This window comes from Coptis chinensis, chromosome 3 (assembly GCF_015680905.1).
Source record: "Coptis chinensis isolate HL-2020 chromosome 3, ASM1568090v1, whole genome shotgun sequence".
Lineage (NCBI taxonomy): Eukaryota > Viridiplantae > Streptophyta > Magnoliopsida > Ranunculales > Ranunculaceae > Coptis > Coptis chinensis.
In genome coordinates, this window is record NC_141458.1 from 93,687,181 (window position 1) to 93,709,963 (window position 22,783).

Below are 22,783 nucleotides of genomic sequence, written 5' to 3' on the forward strand. Positions count from 1 at the left end.
AAAAAATAACGGGAAATCGAAAACTTAATGTAAATGCATTGAACTAACCTCAAAGAACAATTAACATAAAATCGAAAATTGGATGAAACTGCATTGAACTAACCTCAAAGAATAATTAAGGGAAAACCAAAAACTGGACGCAACTGTATTAAACTAAAATAAGATATTAACTAACGGGAAATTAGAAATTGGATGCAAATCCATTGAAATAACCTCAAAAAATAGTTAACTGAAAATCGGAAGTAACTGCATTGCCCTGATCTCAAAGCATAAATGTCCGTTTTTTTAGCCTTTTCACATGAGTAATTATAAACCCAAAATGAAAGTGAATTTATAAAATAGACTCTTGCATGTATGCAAATTGTATATAAATTGTAAACTATCGAACTAACTTAGAAAAACAATTAATGGGAAGTCAGAAACTGGATGCATATGTATTAAACTAACCTCAAAGAGTAATTAACGGGAGATTGGAACCTGGATGCAAATACAATGAACTAATCTCAAATACTAATTAACAAAATATTGAAAACTGGATGCAACTGTATTGAATTGACCTTAATAAATAACTAACGGGAAATCATAAAATTGATACAATTGCACTGAACTAACCTCAAATAATAATTAACAGGAAATCGGAAACTTGATGCAACTGCATTGAACTAACCTCAAAGAATAATTAATGAAAAATTGAAAACTGGATGCAACATACTTCATTAAACTAACCTCAAATAATAATTAATAAAAAATCATAAACTTGATGCAAATGCATATCATTGAACGAATAATCCTAAAACATATTTGTATTATATGTATGGGGAATAAATGTCTCGACAAATATAGTTTTGCATTTTAAGTAGTGTTTATCATAATTCTTTTATTGTGATTGGGAATGTCTTGTTATTCAAGTAGCTTCAATATTATCTTCACCACATTGGGCATTCTAACAAAACTTCAATCAAACTTCTATTGTTAAACCTAACAATAAAAGAAGTCGATGAGTTTTATTAAAGTTTGATGCTTCCTTTTTATAGAGAGTGGTGCAAGAAATTTAAATGAGTAATTAATATAATTTTTATATCTCATAGTTATGCATAGTTGCTAATATTTTTAAAATAATTTAATATAACGACACCCGTTCCTAGGACACGTTCATGTGATAAATATTTTCAAGTGGGAGTAGTGTATTCTTTGAAGATATGAAAGCAATCAATCTGTTTTAATGATTTGTATACATTAGTACGTAAGCCGAGCGGTGATGTTTTACTGCTAAATCACCATAAATATAATAAAATTATTATACAAGCAAGATCGAGTTTAAGATATAATTCCATTTGAAAATTATGGATTAATATCATAAACAACAAAGTGAAGAGGTTATCTCAATTTGATACCTTAGTTTTCAAGTACTTATGCACCATAATTGCTGCTCATTAACGTATTTCGATTTATTTTCAATAAAAATATATTCTGATTTGAAAATTTGCCGCTAAATCACCATAAATCTAAGAAAACTATTATACAAGCTAGATCAAGTCTAAGATAATTCTATTTTAAAATTACGGATTAATATATTAAACCACAAAGTGAAGATGGGCTATCTCAATTTGATCTCTTAGTTTCTATATACTTATGGACCATAATCGTTGCTCATTAACGTATTTCGGTTTATTTTCAATAAAAATATATTCTGATTCGAAAAATTGCCGCTAAATCACTATAAATCTAAGAAAATTATTATACAAGCTAAATCGAGTTTAAGATAATTATGGATTAATATCCTAAACCACAAAGTGAATAGACTATCTCAATTTGATCCCTTAGTTTCCAAGTACTTATGTACCATAATTGCTGTTCATTAACGTATTTCGATTTATTTTTAATAAAAATATATTATGATTCGAAAATTTGTGTAAGACATTTTGTAAAGTCTTTTCAACAAACAAAATATTTAATAAATCCCGGGTGTATGCCCAGATCCAAAATCTAGTCTGAATCTAAAAGTAACACAACACTTTACCACAATGCAACTCCATTATCTGTTGAAATTTAAGAACCTGTCTGTGGAAATCAAAGCATCACAAATAGATCTGATGATTATATTCCGAGTTCATGTACCATATATGTCAACTTTGCTTGGGCACCCACTTTGCCAACCATTCAACCAAGGTATAGCTAGGTGGAAGAATCGCATCGAATGTTTGTTTGATAATAGGTAATATTAACATTTCAACTAAAGGTCTAATCTTCGACCCAATTTGATATTTACTAGGTCACGATTACAATAATAGGTATCCAATCATATTAGAACACCAAATTGTTGGTGATCAGTCTAACTTCATGGTATCATATTCCCCACAGAGCTCTACTTGTATGAAGAGTAACGTTTTTATGTAACATCAGGCGCCATCTAGAAGCAGCAGTGACAAGTCCAGAATGTGGCGGAGCCAGGGGCCAGGGTACACACATATATATATATATATATACCAAAAAGACGCCCACACACAGTAGGTACTAAAAAAGAAATAGGCAAAATAACATAAAACCCAAACAAAGAAACCCACGTACTAAACAAAAAATGAAAAACAAATTGAAAATTGAAACCCACCTCAGGTATTCTCCTCTTCTAATTTTTATTCTATTATATTATTAAACTTGTAAAATCTTCTAATCTTCTACCCAAACAAACAGCTACCGTTTTGTGGAGGTAACTAGAAAATACTTATATTATTATTTTTATTATTTTTATATTTTTTTAGTACCAATTCCTAAACCATATTTAATTTATGTATGCAATTCTGATTTTTATTTTATTTTATTTTGTGAATATCATTAGTGGTTATTTAAATTTGTGCAATTTCAATTTAATTGATTGGTAGTTTATTTTAATTATTTAAATAGCTATGTTAGAGTATTTGATCAAATAAAAGTCGTTGCCCGTTCAACCAACTAGTAACACAAATAATGTATGGTATGTTTTGATTATAGTGGATCGTTTGTTGCTTTCGATAAACAAAAGTTGATCCGTTTTGCTCAACTCTCTATCTCGATGATTTTTTAGAAATAGATCAAATGGAATTAGCGGATCAGTTTGAGAAATTATATCATTAATGTACGTTCTAATACTAAGTTTGCTGGAGTAAAGGGAATTAGCGGGCTAACTAAAAAAATGGTGGAGATGAAGAAATGCATTGTTTATCCACTGATTTATTTGTTGATCGAGTTGGCGCTGATTTTACCTGTTGCTACTACCACCGTTGATAGGGCATTTTTTGCTATGAAGAATCGTCTGCGCAATCAAATGGCGGATGAATGATTGCTTAATAACATATATTGAAAAAGAAATTTTTGATAGCATTAATATTGAGTTGATTTTGCAATGCTTCCAGAAGATGGAAATGATCGATGACAAAAAAGAAGACCACCGAGGACAACCGTAAATAGGTACTTATTTAGATTTGTTTTTTTTTCTAATACATTGACTGCAATCGTTTCATATAATTTCATATAATTTGTTGATGTTTGAAATATACTCAGCATTGAATATACTTGTTTTGTGATCGGGTTTCAATTATTAGTTAAAAATAATAATTTTGTTTGTTTGGTTTTTTTTTTGGTTGTCTGGCTTGGCTCACCCTCACTCAAATTCCTGGCTACGCCACTCCATTAGCATGTTAAATGCTTGCATGACTCTCAATCTAAAAAATGTCGTGAAAGTATATATATATATATATATATATATATATATATATATATATATACACATACTAGTATTTTCCCGTGTCGTACGGTACAGATATGCAGTAGGGATGAGACAAGAGAGTGATGGAGTATTTCGTTAGTTTCTTTAGAGAAAAAAACAAAATAGGGGATCCTATGGGCCTGTTTGAGATCACTAAAACAGATACCACCAGATAACCACATATTCGTCCACATCATAAGTCTAGAAAACAAGGTTAGAGGCTTAGAGTCGTAGGATGGAGGCCCTACGGGCCCCACAATTCTCTTTTTTGTTATAATATATATATATTCAGATATATATATATATATATATATATATATATATATATATATATATATATATATATATATATATATATATATATATATATATATATATATATCGAAAGATGACTTTTTTACTAACTTAAGAAAAATGGAGGTAAACAAATGACCAAACATTAGCAATGTTTCAAATTGGTGACAATTAAGGCGAATTTCCGGACTACACAATGTTATTTTTCATCTTCAACAAAATGGTTTTTTTTTTTTTATCAGCAAGCGAGGTTGTTATAGAGGTTCCCTACCCCTTTTCATAAATCTCAAATATTTTCATTACAATCTGATATAGTCTTTCCCACTAGCATCCTCAAATACAAATTTTTTCATATCTTCTAAGAATGAGCTAGGGATGACTTCTATGAATCCTACACCGCATATATTACTAGCTAGTGCATTTGCTAGTCTATTGTATTCTCTATATACATGCCTAATGTTAAAATATTCAAGCTGTTCAATCATGTTACAAATATCCTCCATCCTGTGCCTTGTTTGCCATGGGTGCTGATTTCTTTATTTGGTAGAATCAGTTTGTGCCAATGATAAAAGAAACAACATTGGTAGAATCGGTTTGTGCTTCCAGTCTTCTTATGTTTTTCTGCTTCACTAGTTTCAGTCCTTGCCAAAGTCCTTGTAGTTCAATGAGTGCTATGCTGTTGTATCTTGCCTTTCCTTTTGCTGCCACTACCACTTGCCCTTCATTGCTTCTTATAACTGAGGCCTATCCTCCTTGATTGCCCTGTAGCGTACCATTAGAGTTTAAGATGCTTATTTCGGGTCCGGCCTTTTCCCAATTGCAATGGGTTGTCTTAGGCCTAATTAGGTCCACATGAATATTCCACATGTCCATATATCTTTCTCTTTCCTGCCCGATCTCCATCGTCTTTGTCACTGAGTTCAGCTTAAGCTTTGTGTCATTGATAATCTGGTTCACCATCTGTTGAGCCAACTTGTGTACATTTTGGAATATTAATGTATTTCTTTCCTGCCAAATGCCATAGAAAAACTCATTAGTTACCACTTTGAGTGTATCTTGCTTCAGCCCTATTCCTCGACATGTTTCGAGTATCCAATCTAGTTCCTCTTCTCAGGTGCCTGATTTTGCTCTTGTATACCCAGCTCTTCTTAATACTTCTTTCCAAGTATATTGTGCAAAGACACACTCAAAGAATATGTGTCTTTCAGTCTCCTCTTCATGCTAGCACATAACACAAATAGTCGAGTCTACTACTTTCTGTTTTTTCAGCTTTACAAGTGTCTTCAACCAATCTTTCAGCAACATCCAAGTAATAAACGAGTGTCTTGGAATTTTGTGTTTATACCATACCAAGTGGATCAAGTTTATCTTATGCAATGATGATAAGTTTCTTTGAGTATGAAGTTTCCTTCTATAGTAACCGACCAAATAACTTTATCTTCTCCTCCATGTATGCTAACTGTACTTGGCACTACTAAGTGTTTATAAGCACTCTAATACTTATTTGGCTAAACAACGTTTTAAATATTTTTGTAGAAGTAGAAGGTATGTATAACTTTCTCAGACATAATGAATGAGAGGAAAAAAAATAGAGAGAAAAAGAAAATTAATTCTATTGAATGGAAATTGTATATGTGCTAGGGGTGTCAACGGTCTGGTTATGGTCTGGTTTTTAGTGTTGTGAGAACCAAAAACTATTTAATATGACGGTTTCGATTCTGGTTCTAGTTCTTAATGGTTTTTAAAATTGTTGAACAATACCCATAACTATCAGTTCCTAACGGGTATTTTCGATTCCGGTTCTTCATTTCAGTTCTTAAGATATTCATTATTTACACACATTTTTTATTGGTCTTATTAAAAAAAAATATTAAAAAAATACAGCACGAACGAGTTGCTTTTTAAATATTGATATAAGTAATGATGTCATTCAATAATAAGTTAAATAAAACCATATATTTCAAGTTGTAAACTATATTTTTATATTATATATAACATTAAATACTATGAAAACTACATATTATACTGATAACTAAAATTTAGTAATATCCCATATAAAGGGAAGGATAGAGGCACATTCACTGTAGCTACATTCTAGCTACATTGTAAATTAATCCAAACAAAATCGTTGACTTAAAAGTTGAATTAAAGGTTGAATTTTTGTGGAGATAATCTCTCCATCATGGAGAACATGCTCACATATGCTTATAAAAATTTTGGACCGTTAGATGAAAAACTCAAAAATAAACACTAATTTATACATGGTTAGACATATCTAAATATTATAATTTTTTGTGAAAAGAATCTTTATGTGGGGAGATCATCTCTACAAAAAATTAGACCTTAATTCGTTTGTATGTGAAAAATGTGGTTATAATATGCACATAAGAATGTGCCTCTATCCCTCTCTCCATATATAAATGAACGTTTTGAGTTTTTATATTATTTATTTTAATATTTTTTATGTTAAAAGTATGATAACTTTTGGTTCTGGTCTGGTTTGTAGCCGAAAAAAAAACGTTTGGTTCTAGTTCTAGTTCGGTTTTTTATTTAAAAAACTATTCGGTTCCGGATTTTTAAATATCCATTTTTAAATATTTAAATAGGAATCAGAATTATGATTTTTTCTACGGTTCCGGTTAAACGTTTAAATAGACACCCTTAATATGATCTGCTCAATGATTGATATAGAATATTCTCACGAAACTGTGGTTCTGAAAATGCAATGGAAGAAGCATAATTCACCTTCACCAGAAGGCTGGTTTAGATTGATGCTAACGCAATTGTCTTTACCAACCTTATGTGGACCTCTGTGCATGTGATTGAAAGTTAATTTGAAGAAAACGAAAGGATGAGCAACCGTGGGCTTTCATTTTCTTAATTAATTTGGAAATTGAGATAATTTGAAATTAATGTGTCTCTCGAAATATATATCCTTTTTGAATTAGCTCAACTGCACACAAAAAAAATAGAATACTAGAAATGTATCAAACTTCAGTGAAATTTTCGGGGTGTCTGTTTAAACTTTCAACAATATATTTCTTGAATTCACCATTTTAGTGGTGTATGGACTATGGACTTTTATGGTTGACAGATCGATATCCGTTGGCAAACTGGCACTGGCCATAAAAACTAAATCTAACCCAACATAGAATATGCCAACAATGTCCTTCCATGCTTCAACCTCGAATGAATAAATACTCGACCATCTAGGGAATCTCTTTGATTGCCGAGGCAACCAGCATTTCACCTCACTTAAATGGGCATCACTTTTTGTACAACCGACTCAACCAAAGCTTGCAGAGTTGCAGTACTTCAGTAAATAAATGGCATTAAGTTGCTCACGGTGGTAAAGTATAGAGATGTACACCACTAAACCGTACCTCAAAAAAGTATTATCAGTGAATTGTTCGAGAAAAGTAACTAGAGATTTACAAGCTCTTTCAAACAAATAATAAAAAGAATGAAATTAATAAAAACCAACAGTAGTTTATCTTTGAGTTGTTCTATCACTCTAAGCTATTTTTTTTTAGCATGTTTTCAGTGCACAAGATATATAGGCTTTTAGATCAGTACTTTCCTACGCACCCTAAATTTACCCATTTTTTTTTCAATAATATTATCACCACTAAGCTCTGTAACAAGTTGTTTGAATTGATAATGACGCTTAAATTGGTCAAAAAATAAGAGAGAAAGACAACTAGAATGTTGCGCACATTCCAACTCATGTATCTCTCATCTGAATTGCATTTCTATACAAGTTTGAACTTTTAGAGCAATTAACAATTTAACTGAAAATGTCTTCTTTTAGAGTCAGGACTCTCAAACATACAAAATTTTCGCAACAAATTTTCTCGCCAGCTGATTTCGAAACAAACATGAAAAAATGGGGTCAAGGTCCGGTCCACGCCCAAAAGGTGCGCCATGAGACCCAGTCACATTTAAGAGCAATTTCCTTACTTTGAGTGAAACACAAAAAAAGAGGCCAACTGTTCAAATTTGCAATGACATCCGTATTCCTAGGCACCCATAAAATTTATCGCGATTTCTCCCCACTCGTGTCCTCACGTTTCGCTTCTACTGTTTTCCTTATTGTTTAAAACTGCCTTTGAGGAAGTCTATATCTCACGATATGTTGGCGATAACAATTCTGGAATTTGGATTAGATAAAAGATAACCACGCCACGTGGTGTTAACGTAATCCAGCCGTTACATTGTGCCACGTGTGTAGGAGCAAAATTAAAATCGCGAACGGTGCTGCAGAAAACATACAGAATGGCTGGTGGGGTCCACCAGTAAGTACAACAAAATTCAATTTGTTTGTTGAAGAAACGTTAAAAGGGAAAATTCAAAAAAATGAAAAAATAGTAAATAAATAACTAAATACAGCATTATCCACTTACAGAGCCATGCACGCCATTCAATGAGCTGTTGAGCTGTTGTCGCACCTCAACATCTTCATATTCCGACTGAAAATCTCCGAAAAAAGTAAAAAGCAAAAACTGAAAGCAAAACTGAATGATAAGTTAGAATATTGATAGGGGAACCAGGATAATACGAGTTTCTGAATTTGGTACATCCAGGCTGATGATAAACTGTTCAACATCCAGACCGAATTATAATTTGTTAGCAATAATATAGTACACAACCAGAAAACATTACCAAATGTACCCGTGTCAAAAAGTTGGTGCTAAACTTTTCGTATAAAGTGATTGATTATATCAAACTCATTTGGATCAGATTTGAGACTCGACCTTTATACATGGCAATATGTAATCAGTGAGTTAGATCTGAGTCATGGATCTTATCATATTCACTTAATGTGAACTTTACATCTTCAAAGTATATCCTAGTACAACATATATAATTACTAACACATAAGTGTATTTCTTAACTTTTTGTATAATTCTCTCATTAAGTTTGAAAACAATCAGGAGTCTACTAAATGTTAACTAGTACCAAATTAAAACATTTCAATGAGGTACAGTATCCTACTAGGACACTTTAATGATTCCGTGATAAGAGTTTGAGGCTTTGAGCAATACTAGAAGTACTCCAATAGCCCACTAGCAACATTAACTAAAGTCAGTGTTCAAGATTTTGAACGGAATATTGGAATTCTGTCGGATAATTTGGTTTTTAGAAAAATTGAAAAATACAACATAAAATTGAAATATTAATTATTTTAAAATTTTGTTGAAATTAAAATTTAAAATGACTCAAAATATAATTAATTTCAGTTTTTAAATTTATCGGAATTCCGAAATCTAGAAGAACTGTGGCTAAAATATATAGCTCGAAAATAATGAATCAAGAAACAGGAAAACATCATAGTTTGATACAACTGTAGAAAGAACAAAAAGTTATTCCTTCCTATGAAAGATCTGATAAAGGTAATCGGATTCAGACAGTGTTGTTGTTACATGCGTCTAAAATAAGCCTGATTTTGTTATCCGAATATGCTCCACAAAAACAGCTCCCATCCCTTTTTCCCTTTTTCTAAAAATAAAAATGCCAGATAAACAATAAAACAAACTAATTAATTTTATTATTATTATTATATATATTCTATTCTATTTCTCTCTCTCTCCGTATATAAATCCCAAACCAAGAGGCTAGCTCAAAACCTTCTTCTCATTCTCCTCTTTATTTTTTTTGGAGCTCTGGTCTCGTTTCTCTGTTGATTTAGAATTGTTGAAGAAAGATGGGAGGATCAATACTAACAGATCTAGCAACACAAATAGTAATACCAGTATGTGCAGTAATTGGAATAATATTTTCATTACTTCAATGGTTTATAGTTTCACAAGTTAAATTATCACCTGAAGCAGCAGCACAACAGTCATCTAAAAACAATAAGAATGGGTACAATGATTATTTAATTGAAGAAGAAGAAGGCTTGAATGACCATAATGTTGTTATCAAATGTGCTGAGATTCAACAAGCCATCTCTGAAGGTATATTTACACATCTTTTTTTCTTCTTCTTCTCCAAGTTGTTTGTTTGTTAGATCTGGTTGTTTTTTTATTAGATCTTGCCATTTTTTTTTTTTTAATTTCAATTGTTTAGTTGTAAATTACTGTTTAACTGTGTTTTTTCTAGATAGAAGTAGCATAAAAATCTATTCTTTTTTTAGATTTTGTTTAAATTTTTATGCCCTTTATGTCAAAATTGGTTTTTGAAGACTATTTTGATCTGTTTAAGTAGATTTGAGTTATAATCTTAGCTTGCTAGAAGAAGAAATTATGGAAAAGTTATGTTCTTTTGAGTGTTTGTGTAAGTTAAAATGATTCTGGGTTGTCGGTATATTTTTTTTCTTTATTAATTGTGAGTGTTAGCACTTTTGTGAATCATACTTTATTCTTGTATTATTTAAAGTATTGATGCTCGGTTGATAGGATTTATTTTGTGGTAGCTGAGATTTTGATTTGATTAGATCTGTTTTATGGTACAAAAGATTATTTTTTTATTTGATGAATTATTTTATTAAAAAAGTCCATCTCCTTGAGTTTTTGGGATGTACTGTTTGTCTTTTGTTTATAGCTTGAAAAATTGTCTTGTTAAGCTTTGGAGTAATCTTTGTCATATGAACATATATGTTATTATTTCTTATGGAGGAATGGCGCTGCTCTGCCGCCAACCATGTTTTCATGTGGTATTTGTGTTTGTGTTCTTGTCTTCTGAAACGCCACTATATTATGTATTTAGAGAAATGGAAATAAAATCTTAAAAAAAAATAAAAATAAAAAAATAGAAGAGATATTATGGTATACCGTGAACTGTTTAGATTGTAGACTACATTTACTTGTTGATGGTATGGATGAACCCACATTTTTTAGCAGTTGTATAGTGTTTGGCTTGTTTATTCCATTTCCAAATGGTGTTCTTAACCAATGAGCACTAATACATTGTTAGCGTATGTGGTTATTGAATGAACATTTCGTCTTTCATTTTTTGTTGGATTTTTGCTCATTCTTGGTTTTGAATAGAGAAATTTCTGTACCAATTTAAAGTGGGGTATCTCGAGTCTAAACATAACTATTTTGGTGATCACTACGGCCATGCTTTTGAACCTTGGAATTTGATTTTAAGCCTTTGTTTGTTGAATGTGTTGATGTTACAGGAGCCACTTCCTTCCTCTACACGGAATATCAGTACGTCGGTATCTTCATGATCATCTTTGCAGTCCTTATTTTCGTCTTTCTTGGGTCTGTGGACGGCTTCAGCATGAAAGCCAACCTTGTACCTACACTAAGGGCGCAATATGCAAGTCCGCGCTTGCCAATGCCCTCTTCAGTACCATATCATTTGTGCTTGGTGGCATTACCTCAGTAGTATCAGGTTTCCTTGGAATGAAAATTGCAACTTATGCGAATGCTAGGACAACCTTGGAAGCAAGGAAAGGTGTTGGAAAGGCTTTCATCACTGCATTCAGATCTGGTGCTGTTATGGGATTTCTCCTAGCTGCAAATGGACTCTTGGTGCTTTATATTACCATTAACCTCTTCAAGTTATACTACGGTGATGATTGGGAAGGTCTTTTTGAAGCTATCACTGGGTATGGTCTTGGTGGTTCTTCCATGGCCCTTTTCGGAAGAGTTGGTGGAGGTATTTACACCAAAGCTGCTGATGTTGGTGCTGATCTCGTCGGCAAGATCGAGAGGAACATTCCCGAGGATGACCCTAGAAACCCTGCGGTGAGAAAATCATTCTTGACCATTTATGTTTTATAGTTTTTGATGTGCGTATTTGTTTGATGTTTAGTTCATTTTTCTTTTGCTTAGGTGATTGCTGACAATGTCGGTGATAATGTTGGTGATATTGCTGGGATGGGTTCTGACCTTTTTGGCTCATATGCTGAGGCCTCCTGTGCTGCTTTGGTTGTTGCCTCCATCTCCTCCTTTGGAATCAACCATCAGTTCACTGCCATGTTGTATCCATTACTCATCAGCTCCGTGGGTATTATTGTCTGTCTGATCACCACCCTTTTTGCAACTGATTTCTTTGAAATCAAGGCTGTCAAGGAAATTGAGCCTGCATTGAAGAAGCAGCTCATTATATCAACTGTTTTGATGACTATTGGTATTGCACTTGTTACCTGGCTTGCGCTGCCATCATCGTTTACAATTTTCAATTTTGGAGAGCAGAAAGTTGTGAAAAATTGGTAAGTTACTTGACATGGCATGTGATCTGTTGAAAATTAGGTATGGTGCACTAAATAGATCTTCTTTGCAGGGAACTATTTTTCTGTGTTGCCATTGGTCTATGGGCAGGGTTGGTCATTGGCTTCGTGACCGAGTACTATACCAGCAATGCATACAGGTTTTCTATTCTAATGAACTTTTCTTTATTTTTTATTATTTCTTGATCCGTCCTATCTCAACACTCATTTTCCGTTCTTCTGTTGCAGCCCCGTGCAAGATGTTGCTGATTCCTGCAGAACTGGAGCTGCTACTAATGTTATTTTTGGCCTTGCCTTGGGATACAAATCTGTCATTATTCCGATTTTTGCCATTGCTGTCGGTATTTTTGTAAGTTTCAGCCTTGCTGCCATGTATGGTATTGCAGTAGCTGCCCTTGGCATGCTGAGCACTATTGCTACTGGTCTGGCTATTGATGCTTACGGTCCCATTAGTGATAATGCTGGAGGCATTGCTGAGATGGCTGGCATGAGCCACCGGATCCGCGAGAGAACTGATGCTCTTGATGCTGCTGGAAACACTACTGCTGCAATTGGAAAGGTATTACCATCTGTTAATTGATATTTCATTCTCCACTGCCTCTTTCTGCCCTGGATTCTTTATTTGGCATTTGCGGTTATTAATTGCAATGTACCTTTTGATTATAGGGATTTGCCATCGGGTCTGCTGCTCTGGTTTCTTTGGCACTCTTTGGTGCCTTTGTGAGCCGTGCAGCTATCGCCACAGTTGATGTCCTAACCCCTAAGGTCTTCATTGGATTGCTTGTTGGTGCAATGCTTCCATACTGGTTCTCTGCCATGACCATGAAGAGTGTGGGAAGTGCAGCCTTGAAAATGGTGGAGGAAGTGCGTAGGCAGTTTAACACCATCCCTGGTCTCATGGAGGGTACTGCCAAGCCTGACTATGCCACCTGTGTTAAGATTTCTACAGACGCATCCATCAAGGAAATGATCCCACCAGGTGCTCTTGTGATGCTCACACCACTTATTGTTGGGACCTTTTTCGGTGTTGAGACTTTGTCTGGTGTCCTTGCTGGCGCCCTTGTTTCTGGTGTACAGGTAATGTATACTTTTATTTTGAGGAACTAACATCGGATTGAATTCTATACTATTTATCATCGTTATGTCATTGTGTTCTAATAATTAACTTTCTTTCTCTCTGCAATATTGAGCAGGTCGCAATCTCTGCATCTAACACTGGTGGTGCGTGGGACAATGCCAAGAAGTACATTGAGGTAGACATCTTTGTGTTCTTGAATTATCAGTTTAACACCTATATGTGTTGTAATTTGACATTGTAACTGACATGCATTTATGTGGTCATTTGAGATTGTAACTGACATGCATTCATGTGGTCAGGCTGGTGCATCTGAGCATGCAAGAACCCTTGGCCCCAAAGGATCAGATCCACACAAGGCAGCTGTTATTGGTGACACCATTGGAGATCCTCTCAAGGACACATCTGGTCCATCTCTCAACATTCTTATCAAGCTCATGGCCGTGGAGTCGCTTGTGTTTGCTCCATTCTTTGCTACACACGGTGGTTTGCTCTTTAAGCTTTTCGGAAAGAGTTGAACAAAAGTAGGGTGTTTCTTGTCAAGTACTTCTACAGTGATCACTCTTGGGTCCCCATCACTTTCTCCACCCATTTCTTCTCCTGGAATTCTATTTAGTTTCTGTAGTTGTAGGTACTATTTTTGCAGTCATTATATTTTTCTAGGGTTGAGTAGGTTGAGCAAATTTCCCCGTAGTGGCTGATTATGATAATGATGATAATTCTCATTCCAAGAACAATGGTAGAAGACTTGCCTTTTTGTCAAGAAGGATGTGATTCCAGTGTGTAACTTCAATCCGTTTCTCTTGAAATATGGAGAACATTTTGGGAAAATTGATGGTCTTTTGCATGCTTTCTCGTCTTTTCACTTGAATTGTCACCTAAGAGCTTATGTACTTATCCCTAGACGCTTTTAAGCAACGTTTATATTTTGTTTCCTAAATGATGATATTATTGTTATTTGTTGAAATTGTGATTTTCGCATCATGTTATATGTTTGTTTAGACGTTCTTAAGAGTAAATATATTTATTTTTCATTTGTGACATGGTTGTATTCGAGTATTAGCGTGTCAAAACTCAAAACTGATGCGTGTTAGGCTAAAGTTTTAAGCATCTCATTATAAGTGCTCAACTCACCGACATTTTAGTGGCAGGATGTTGGACTTCGAAAACCTGGAAAGGTTAATAACAATTAGACCCATCATGTGCGTCTTTTAGAATGCAAAATACACTTTCTGATTCCTAAATGGATACCAAGAAACAAGGAGATAATTTTTTGCTACCACTGTTGTGGATGCATGGACTTGTTCAACACAGCGGCTATTTTTTAGTTTTTACTTTGATGGGCTGCCGAGTTTACCATATTTTATAGTAAACAAATATCTGTTGAAAAGACTGGCCCGCAAAGTGTTTGGACAAATGAGAAACCAGACTACAAACCATCGTAGAAGCAGATTCTCTATATCCTAATACAGCGTATCATTACATTTTTCTAATTGGTCATAAAGTCGTGAACTCTATCGTGCTTAACCATAGGCTTCATGTTCTCTTACATAATAAACAGTTTGCTCCAACTTTGAGTCAAGCACTTTGGAAGTCTTGTAGTTCTGCGACTGACTGTTGTTTAATTTAACCAAATGTAAAACTCAAGGTATAAATTCTAAGTTATCTGTTCCTATTTCGAGACGGGAGTTGTACCTCGAGGATCTAGCACTTGGTAAATAGCATATTTGTTCTTAGTCTGGCCTGACGAATTTATCAGATAGTATTTCAAAGTGATTATAATAACATACTAAATTTATAATTACATGCAAGTAAATGTAAATGTATAACTACATGCGAGACAATGTGCCTACGTCCACCGGCGAGATCCAAGCTTTACTAGATGCACAAATTAACAGATTACAAGAGCTCTCAATTCACTCACAAAGAATGAACACTCACACACTCACTTAGAATGCACTCTTACAATCTCTGTTTCTGTGTCTGTCTCTGTTATAGTATTGGTTATGTTAAGTTCTTTAGAAAAAAAAAAAAAACTTATGTTTTTATATTGGACTGAAAAAGATCGAAGTGTTTGAGAATGCGGTGGAGCGCGTGCGCACCCAAAAGTCCAGTAAATTTTTCTTTTGCTCAACCCAAAAATCGGCTAAGTATAAATCCTGCAGGGGAGCGCGCGTGCTGTACTCCAAGCCAACTAGGGCGCGGGTCGCGCCTTACAAAGAAAAAACATATATAGGTGTTAAATTGGCATGCCAAATAGGGAGGGAGAGATTGAAAAGTATATAATAGTTAAGGTGATAAAAGTTGCAGAGATCTTTTATTAATTCAAGAGCCACCTATTCAATGATAAGTTATTGTTTTATAAAAGCGTATGTGCTTGGGAAACAACTCAAACAAGTAGCCAGAAATCTAATGTTCAGTCCTGTACTTATGAAAACCTTGAGACTTTGTTTTATACGAGCTAAACTCTGGCACTGTCGACCGTTCTCATTCCAAGTGATACTTTCTGGAAGTAGAGATTAGCATACTCTTCTACCTTCATCTTCTTAAACAACCTTGGTGTACTCTCAGTGATCAATTCTGTCGCAGGTTCAATATATTTATGAAACTCTGGCACATAGAACATACTCAAAGATATCCTCTGCTTTTCAGAATTTGTGATCACCCTATGGATCGGGTTCTTGAAGACGCCGTTAGTCATTATCTGCCAATGAAATCTGGTAAATTATCATTTTAAATTGATTAACAAAGGGAGTTCTTGAATTAAAATGAATTGTAAACATTACTTCATGTACCTCTACCATATCCGCTACATTAACAAGTAGTGCATGGGGAATTATTGGAACTTTGACCCATTGTCCATCTTGAAGGACCTGAAGACCTTCCACTTCTTTATCTTGCAATAGAATTGTAATTGATCCTCCATCCGTATGAGGTTTGATGCCGTAAACCAGATCAGGTCTCGAACAAGGCGGGTAGTAATTGAATCTAATGAATGTTGGAGCAGTTTCTTCGGCCGAGTTTATGAAGTAATTCTCCTCCAAGCCTAGGGACTTTGCCATCTTCTTCAAAATGATCTCGGCTAACAAATGAGTCTTCAAGCTATATTCACTCAAGATTTCCCTACAGTGTACTAAAGAAAAATGTATCGATGGGCAGTTGAAAATCTAAACCAATACGTTTCCATAATCGGCATGCAATGCAACTATACTTGTGGAGTTGTGGTATCGAAAACATAATGGACCTGCAAATGTTTCATTCTTCCCATGGTTTTCACGTTTTAAAGAATAAAAATATAGTTCCTGGTGTTGAAATTGTCATACCTGAAACCATTGGGATTCTCAGGCCAATACTTGTATTTCCTTTGATCAACTGGTTTTACCATAAGGTACAACCGGCCAATTCACTCGATAACTTGATCTTTTGAGACAACTAATTCGTTCCCATATCCTTGCAAGTACTCATGCTTCCCATCATAATTGATTGAATACTTATGTTTTTCTTCCATTGGAAGATCAAAGAACTCTGTTGATATCCTCTGCAGCATCAATCAAATTGTTTGGTATGTCATGACCCACAGCCTGAAATTTCATTAACCGTTCCGATATAAGAATAATTAATAGCATTGGAAAGAGCTTTAAAACATCATAAAAAAACAATAATAGACATTTTAATTTGATGTCCTTAAAAAATCAAATAATACATCTGAGAAATATATTTGTTACAAATGATCGCGATAAATGAAAGATTCACTTATTTTTTTTTTCCATTTTGATCCCCCATGCTAAATTTCGTAAACAAAATTCGAGATTCAGTTTGCAAAGTTTTTGTTGATCACTCTAGTTTCTCACTGCTTGACAACTTTGAGAAGTACTGGCTGGTTATTAGAACTTGGTACCAAAGCCAACCCCTATGTCCGAGGTTTAAACCTCGGGAGGGAATAGGTTGGATTGTGGTATCATGTATACACATACTGACATACTGCTTATGGAGAGGACCATCGACTTTGTGTAAGCATGTTATGTTCGGCTGAGTGACAGCTTGGGCTTCTGAGGGTGTTGGCTTTATTAGAAAGATTTTATCGAAACGGATTTCAGGTAAAATTTGATCGTTAACAAAGTACCTGAAAGAATCCCCATGTACTGAGTGCCAGTTTGAGCTTCTCCAACTCATTCTCCTTTTCTTCTGTTGATGAAGATGGGGATGATAAGACATGAATATCAATGATAGGAATAGAAGATGAGAGGGAAGTATTAACTGGTGCATCATCTTTGTCCTTGCGTATGTATCTTGGTGGAGGTTCATCTCCACTGATTGAGAGTTCTTGGACATGTTTCACTAGTACTGATGCCTCTTGGCTTGGAAGGTGATCTCCACCCATAATGCGCTGATGGGATTTGCTGCTTAGTACAAGTAAATGATTGATAGGAATGAGTGTTGCTGCCTGCCTGCTTGATGCTTAAGTGAACTGATTTCTATTAGAGTTAATTAAAGTCCTCAAACTGTAACAACGAAGGATTTTCATTTATAATATTCCAAATTGTGCTGCCGATCTATTGATTCCCTTCATTGCCAAAATCAAGGTGGCTTCCTTGCTTTCAAGTTGTTTTGGATGATTTTGAGTGTTTTGTCCGTCAGTGAGTTTATTTTTCAATAGACTTCACTGCCTCTAGCCTAAATGCCTAATGGATTTACATGCACTTCGTCATGCTTATGAAAATATTTGGTTGAAAAAAAAAATTGATAAAAAGTTATCCCGAAATTTCAATAGTACTGTTGTCATATGAAGCTTCCAATAGCGTACAAAGTTTCATTTTGGGCCTTAGGAAATTTCTCCCCATTTGGGTGATAATGTGATATTGATGCTTGCACCAACAGGAACTTTGCATGTCTTGTACCGCTATACATACGCTGTATCCTAAGATTCAGTTGGAGAATTGGGGTAATTATGCTAGTCCTTCCTAGCACATTATAGTCTAGTTTTGACCTATATATATCCCGGACAACCTTCCGTAGTCTCGTGACTACTTTAGACATCACAGTCTGCTGGAATTAGTTTAGTTGACGGCAATGTAGCATGTCATTCCCAAAAGTATTAGGTGTCTTCTTGATAAAGGGATTGAACTTGTTCTGAGATCAGGTTTTTCGTTATTTTGGGTTAACATGCATTTGATCAAAACCTATGAAGAAATAAATCTTCAAATCATGAATCATTTAATTAGCATGGCCAATGCCCAATGGTTAAGGCCTTAGGGGTAAGACCTTTGGCTGAGAGTTCCCATTTTAGGGATTAGCAAACTTAAAAGATGCAGATCGTTCATATTTTTGCATGGCGCGAATTGGTAAAGTATTATATTGATAATCAGCTCACAAATGGGTGTTAATTAGGTGTTATGCATAAACACAATTGAATAGAACTGCAAGAAATTAAACGTTTTATTGATGTAAGCCTTTCTCCTAGAAATGATTGAACTTGGAGATGTATGCATGCCCATTGAACTCTAGGCATCAGGGCAAGGCCGATTTTTAGTGTTGCTGTATTGCGTCCAATGTAAGGCCATTATGCACTCAATATGCTAATCTGTTCTTCCATGAGTTCCATCCTCGTCCTATAAAGCATCTATGTTCAACTAAACCTTTTCTTCACTTATTTGACTATAATTACACACTTGAAAAGTCAATTATCGAGAAAATTTACACTTTAAAAGTCATCACTTTTATTACCTGTAGTTTAGTTTGTTGGTGAAGGTTACTGATCTACAGGACCACAGCAGTGATACACACAAATTCTGATGCTGGGGACCTATAGGTACAAGGTTAAACAGGTAGATGAATAACGAACTCTAGACATTAAAGTAGATAAATCTAGAGTCCGGTTCCCCTATAACCGGGTACAGAGATTGATCTCTGTACCACACACACACACGTCTCGTATCTCGACGCACACACACACATCTCGGAGTACACACACAAGTATCGAGGCACACACACACATCTCGACTTCAAATGAACGGTGAGATAACACGGTTACAGAGATGATCTCTGTAACCGGTTACAGAGATCTCGAACCCATAAATCTAAGCGTGGAATTTAATGAACCAAAAGATGGTACGTACATAAGATTGGGAATCAAACTCTAGCATTGTCGATTCCTCTCATCCCTCGTGATGAACTTTGGAAGTACAATTCACCATATTCTTCAGACTTCATCTTCTTAAACAACCTTGGTTTACTCTCAGTAATCAAATCCTTTGCAGGTTCAATATCTATCTCTTTCTCTGGCACATAGAACATAGCCAAAGAAAACCTCGGCTTTTCAGTATTTGTAATCACCCTATGAACTACACTCCTAAAGACGCCGTTACTCATTATCTGCAATAAAATTTGCAGTTGTTAAAACAAAATGAAATTTAGAGCCACATTTTGTTGATGTTTGAATTAAAAGAACTATATATATACATCGCACATGTACCTCTACTTGATCAGCTACATTAACAAGAAGGGCATGGGGAACGATTGGAACTTTGATCCAATTACCATCCTTGAGGATCTGAAGACCTTCCACTTCTTTATCTTGCAGAAGAATTGTAATTGCTCCACCATCTGCGTGAGGTTTGACGCCGTAAACCAGATCAGGCCTTGAACAAGGCGGATAGTAGTTAAACCTCAAAAATGTAGGAGCATTTTCTTGGACCGCGCTGTGAAAATAGTTCTCTTCCAAACCTAAGGACTTAGCCATGTACTTCAATACGATCTCGGCCACCAAATGAGTCTTCATGCTATATTCATTTATTATTTTCCTACAGCATAAGAAAAATATTATTTACTGTCTAAGCTTGTTTCAGTAAAGGATCGAATAAGTCAGCTCTGATCCACCTTAAACTGTATGTTATGCTATTAATATCATATAATTGAAGCAACTACCTAAGCAGAATGGTAGCAACACATATGGCTGTACATTGGTTTTTCATATTGGTTCTACGGATTTGGTACTTATTCAAACTAATGCAATCAATGGTTTTTCTCATTTGATTAGAAATGTTGGAAGTGACATGTATACCTGAAACCATTAGGATTATCAGGCCAATGCTTGTATTCCCTCTGATCAAGTGGTTTTATCAAAAGGTACAGTCGGTCAGACCAGTCGATAAGTTGATCTTCTGAGACAACTAAGTCATTTCCATATCCTTGCAAGTAGTCCTGTTTTCCATCATAATTGATTGAGTACTTCTTTTTCTCTTCCATTGGAAGATCAAAGAAGTCATTTGCTTTCCTCTGCATCTCATCAAGCAAAGAGCTTGGTATGTTATGACCTATAGCCTGAAATTTCATCATCCACTCCAATCATTGGGATTGAGTTGGCAGATTCCAAATCCGATTCGACAATTTATGAACCAAACAAAATTTCACAATCCTATGACTTAAATCAAAATCAAGATTTTATTACTTAAAGTTACCTGAAAAAAGCCCCAAGTACTAAGAGCCAACTTGAGCTTCTCCATCTCGTTATCTTTTTCTTCTGAAGATGAAGATGGAGATGATAAGACATGGAGATCAATGATGGGGATAGAAGAGGAGAGAGAAGTGTTGATGGGAACATCATCTTTGTCTCTACGTATGAATCTTGGTGGTGGCTCATCTCCATTGATTGAGAGTTCTTGGACCTGTTTCTCTAGTACTAATACCTCCTGGGTTGATGACTGCTGATTTCCATCCATGTTAACGGATTAAAGTGTACAAGTAAATGAGATTTGCTGCTAATCTCATACGAAAATGTCAAGTTAAAGTATACTTCGTCAAGTCAACTGAATTTCTTTGTCTTAATATTGTTTTGGTAAGCAATTTCTGAGTCACTATTGAGGTTATATATCTGCTAACTACTAAAGTTCAAGACTCAAGACTCCATATGAGACCTGCAACATATATATCAGGATATGGGTATTTATCGATATTCAATTTCTGAATATGTATCGTGGATATATCTTCCTCTTTGGAAATATTTGAGCCGTGGATTCGGAGCTCGGCTCGAGCTCAAATTAAAGCTCGTGTAACAAATGAGCTTGATGAAGCTCGGCTCGTTTAGCTCAAATAGCATATTTATAGTGTAAAATAACCGAGCGGCTTCGAACTCACTTGTTTAACTATATGAGCCGAGTTCGAGCTCGAGCTCAATTTAAAACTCGTGTAATTAGGGAGCCGAGCTTGAACATGGTAAAACTCGACTTGTTTAGCTCGAATTCCACCCTTATGTTTAAGTGGATCAGCTGGGTTTAGATACTAGAAAATTTTGTTATGATGTCTGGTGAAGCCTTGAACACATCACACGTCTCCGATCGAGTAACTTTTGACAGGTGTGTGAACAAAAATTGTGTATTGGTAAGAAATATCCTCCGATAAAATATTGGTTAGACGAGGGTGTTAATGTTTCGATAACCCAATAACCAACCCGAACCAAACCGATAAAAAACTGTTTGGAATTTGGAAATTTAGTTTGACCTCTATTGATAAGATATTGGTTTCGTTTTGGGTTTGCTCTCTACTGAACAATAAAATAGTATTTTAAAAATACTTATGATTAATTTTGTATAGGTTTTATTAATTGTGTGTCTAAAATTAATTGATTTGATTTAGGATTTAATTGATTTTATAATTTTCAATTTGAGTTGGTTCGGTTTTGATTTGTAATATATATTATCAGTCTGATTGGATTTTGATGAAATATAATATTATCGGTTTGGGTCGGTTTTCGACTTTTGGATACCCAATTATCTTTTCGCTTTGGTTTTGAATTTTTTCAGAATCTTATTCAAACCGAGCCATTGACCACTAGGTTGGACAGACCTAGAAGTGTCGTCCAGAACCCAAATTATAGATGGCTAGACGCCCTAGACCCAATTACCACCGCTAGCACAGAATTGCAAAAGTGCAACGGGATGTAGGCCCGAAGTTAAATGGACATACACATGCAATCCGGCGTTTCTTGGACAGGGCGACTTCTGACAAATCTTGACGCTACCCTATTATTAAAGTGCACTGTAGATTATTGGAACTGACTCACTTGCAAGATAAGGGCATGGCCGCATTTTTATTGTGCACATCTATTACTGAAGTTGAAATGGATAAGAGGATGCTAATTTCTCTAAAACTTCGTCCATGATTTTGTCTTTGTTGTTCGATACAAAAGTCTTTACGTCTGGACTCTGGAGATGAAATGTTTGTTGAGCAGATGTATTGTACATTTTTTTTTTTGGGTTTTGGGTACAGGTAGTATACATTAAGCAGTGTCAAATTGGTTTACCCTTGGTAATTAAAATAGCAGGTATTCTGCATAATGAACAAATTGCATTTTGGGATGTGTGGTTGTTTGATGATCACTTACTTGGGGACTAAAACAAACAGGGCACATAAATGTGGGTGTGCCAATGGGGAATGAAAATATGAGAGGCTGTCTTTTAGCCTTTATTTCAAGGGAGGGTTTTAGGGTTATATA

At 35.0% G+C, this 22,783-nt stretch overlaps 4 protein-coding genes across 5 annotated transcripts; 1 reads left to right on the plus strand and 3 right to left on the minus strand.

Moving 5' to 3' along the window:
• Positions 1 to 9,578: 9,578 nt before the first annotated feature.
• On the plus strand, positions 9,579 to 14,260 carry AVP1 (Inorganic H pyrophosphatase family protein). The gene is made up of 8 exons (XM_086603399.1): positions 9,579 to 9,993; positions 11,160 to 11,733; positions 11,821 to 12,200; positions 12,272 to 12,358; positions 12,447 to 12,777; positions 12,885 to 13,295; positions 13,412 to 13,471; positions 13,596 to 14,260. Exons 2-8 carry the CDS (start codon positions 11,389 to 11,391, stop codon positions 13,809 to 13,811), a joined length of 1,830 nt encoding a protein of 609 aa, XP_086459525.1. The 5' UTR covers positions 9,579 to 9,993; positions 11,160 to 11,388; the 3' UTR covers positions 13,812 to 14,260.
• Positions 13,594 to 17,924, minus strand: LOC147511740 (fe(II)/2-oxoglutarate-dependent dioxygenase 4-like). 2 transcript variants are annotated; one of them, XM_086603402.1, is made up of 4 exons: positions 17,417 to 17,924; positions 16,617 to 16,874; positions 16,089 to 16,416; positions 13,594 to 16,010 (listed from the first exon to the last, which is right to left on the minus strand). In XM_086603402.1, exons 2-4 carry the CDS (start codon positions 16,676 to 16,678, stop codon positions 15,987 to 15,989), a joined length of 414 nt encoding a protein of 137 aa, XP_086459528.1. In that variant the 5' UTR covers positions 16,679 to 16,874; positions 17,417 to 17,924; the 3' UTR covers positions 13,594 to 15,986. The 2 variants fall into 2 exon arrangements, with proteins under 2 accessions (XP_086459528.1, XP_086459527.1); XM_086603401.1 differs by having other exon boundaries at positions 13,594 to 15,997; positions 17,417 to 17,921.
• LOC147511741 (protein SRG1-like) lies at positions 16,697 to 17,674 on the minus strand. The gene is made up of 2 exons (XM_086598550.1): positions 17,417 to 17,674; positions 16,697 to 16,831 (listed from the first exon to the last, which is right to left on the minus strand). The coding sequence occupies exons 1-2, from the start codon at positions 17,672 to 17,674 to the stop codon at positions 16,697 to 16,699; spliced, it is 393 nt and encodes a 130-aa protein (XP_086454676.1).
• Positions 17,925 to 18,918: 994 nt separating the features above from the next.
• Positions 18,919 to 21,189, minus strand: LOC147511742 (protein SRG1-like). Its single transcript, XM_086603403.1, has 5 exons — positions 20,751 to 21,189; positions 20,354 to 20,613; positions 19,766 to 20,093; positions 19,410 to 19,665; positions 18,919 to 19,096 (listed from the first exon to the last, which is right to left on the minus strand). The coding sequence occupies exons 1-4, from the start codon at positions 21,009 to 21,011 to the stop codon at positions 19,423 to 19,425; spliced, it is 1,092 nt and encodes a 363-aa protein (XP_086459529.1). The 5' UTR covers positions 21,012 to 21,189; the 3' UTR covers positions 18,919 to 19,096; positions 19,410 to 19,422.
• Positions 21,190 to 22,783: the final 1,594 nt, after the last annotated feature.

Excerpts from the sequence above, each read along its gene's own strand:
- AVP1 (XM_086603399.1), top strand. The coding sequence starts at position 11,389 with ATGAAAATTGCAACTTATGCGAATGCTAGGACAACCTTGGAAGCAAGG. Across the intron at positions 11,734-11,820 it reads ATGACCCTAGAAACCCTGCG|GTGATTGCTGACAATGTCGG; the intron begins GTGAGAAAATCA and ends TCTTTTGCTTAG. Across the intron at positions 13,472-13,595 it reads ATGCCAAGAAGTACATTGAG|GCTGGTGCATCTGAGCATGC; the intron begins GTAGACATCTTT and ends TCATGTGGTCAG.
- LOC147511740 (XM_086603401.1), bottom strand. The coding sequence starts at position 16,678 with ATGGTAAAACCAGTTGATCAAAGGAAATACAAGTATTGGCCTGAGAAT. Across the intron at positions 16,417-16,616 it reads GAGAATCCCAATGGTTTCAG|GGAAATCTTGAGTGAATATA; the intron begins GTATGACAATTT and ends AGTACACTGTAG. Across the intron at positions 15,998-16,088 it reads ATGTAGCGGATATGGTAGAG|ATAATGACTAACGGCGTCTT; the intron begins GTACATGAAGTA and ends TTTCATTGGCAG.
- LOC147511741 (XM_086598550.1), bottom strand. The coding sequence starts at position 17,674 with ATGGGTGGAGATCACCTTCCAAGCCAAGAGGCATCAGTACTAGTGAAA. Across the intron at positions 16,832-17,416 it reads GTACATGGGGATTCTTTCAG|AGGATATCAACAGAGTTCTT; the intron begins GTACTTTGTTAA and ends TTGATGCTGCAG.
- LOC147511742 (XM_086603403.1), bottom strand. The coding sequence starts at position 21,011 with ATGGATGGAAATCAGCAGTCATCAACCCAGGAGGTATTAGTACTAGAG. Across the intron at positions 20,614-20,750 it reads GTACTTGGGGCTTTTTTCAG|GCTATAGGTCATAACATACC; the intron begins GTAACTTTAAGT and ends ATGAAATTTCAG. Across the intron at positions 19,666-19,765 it reads ATGTAGCTGATCAAGTAGAG|ATAATGAGTAACGGCGTCTT; the intron begins GTACATGTGCGA and ends ATTTTATTGCAG.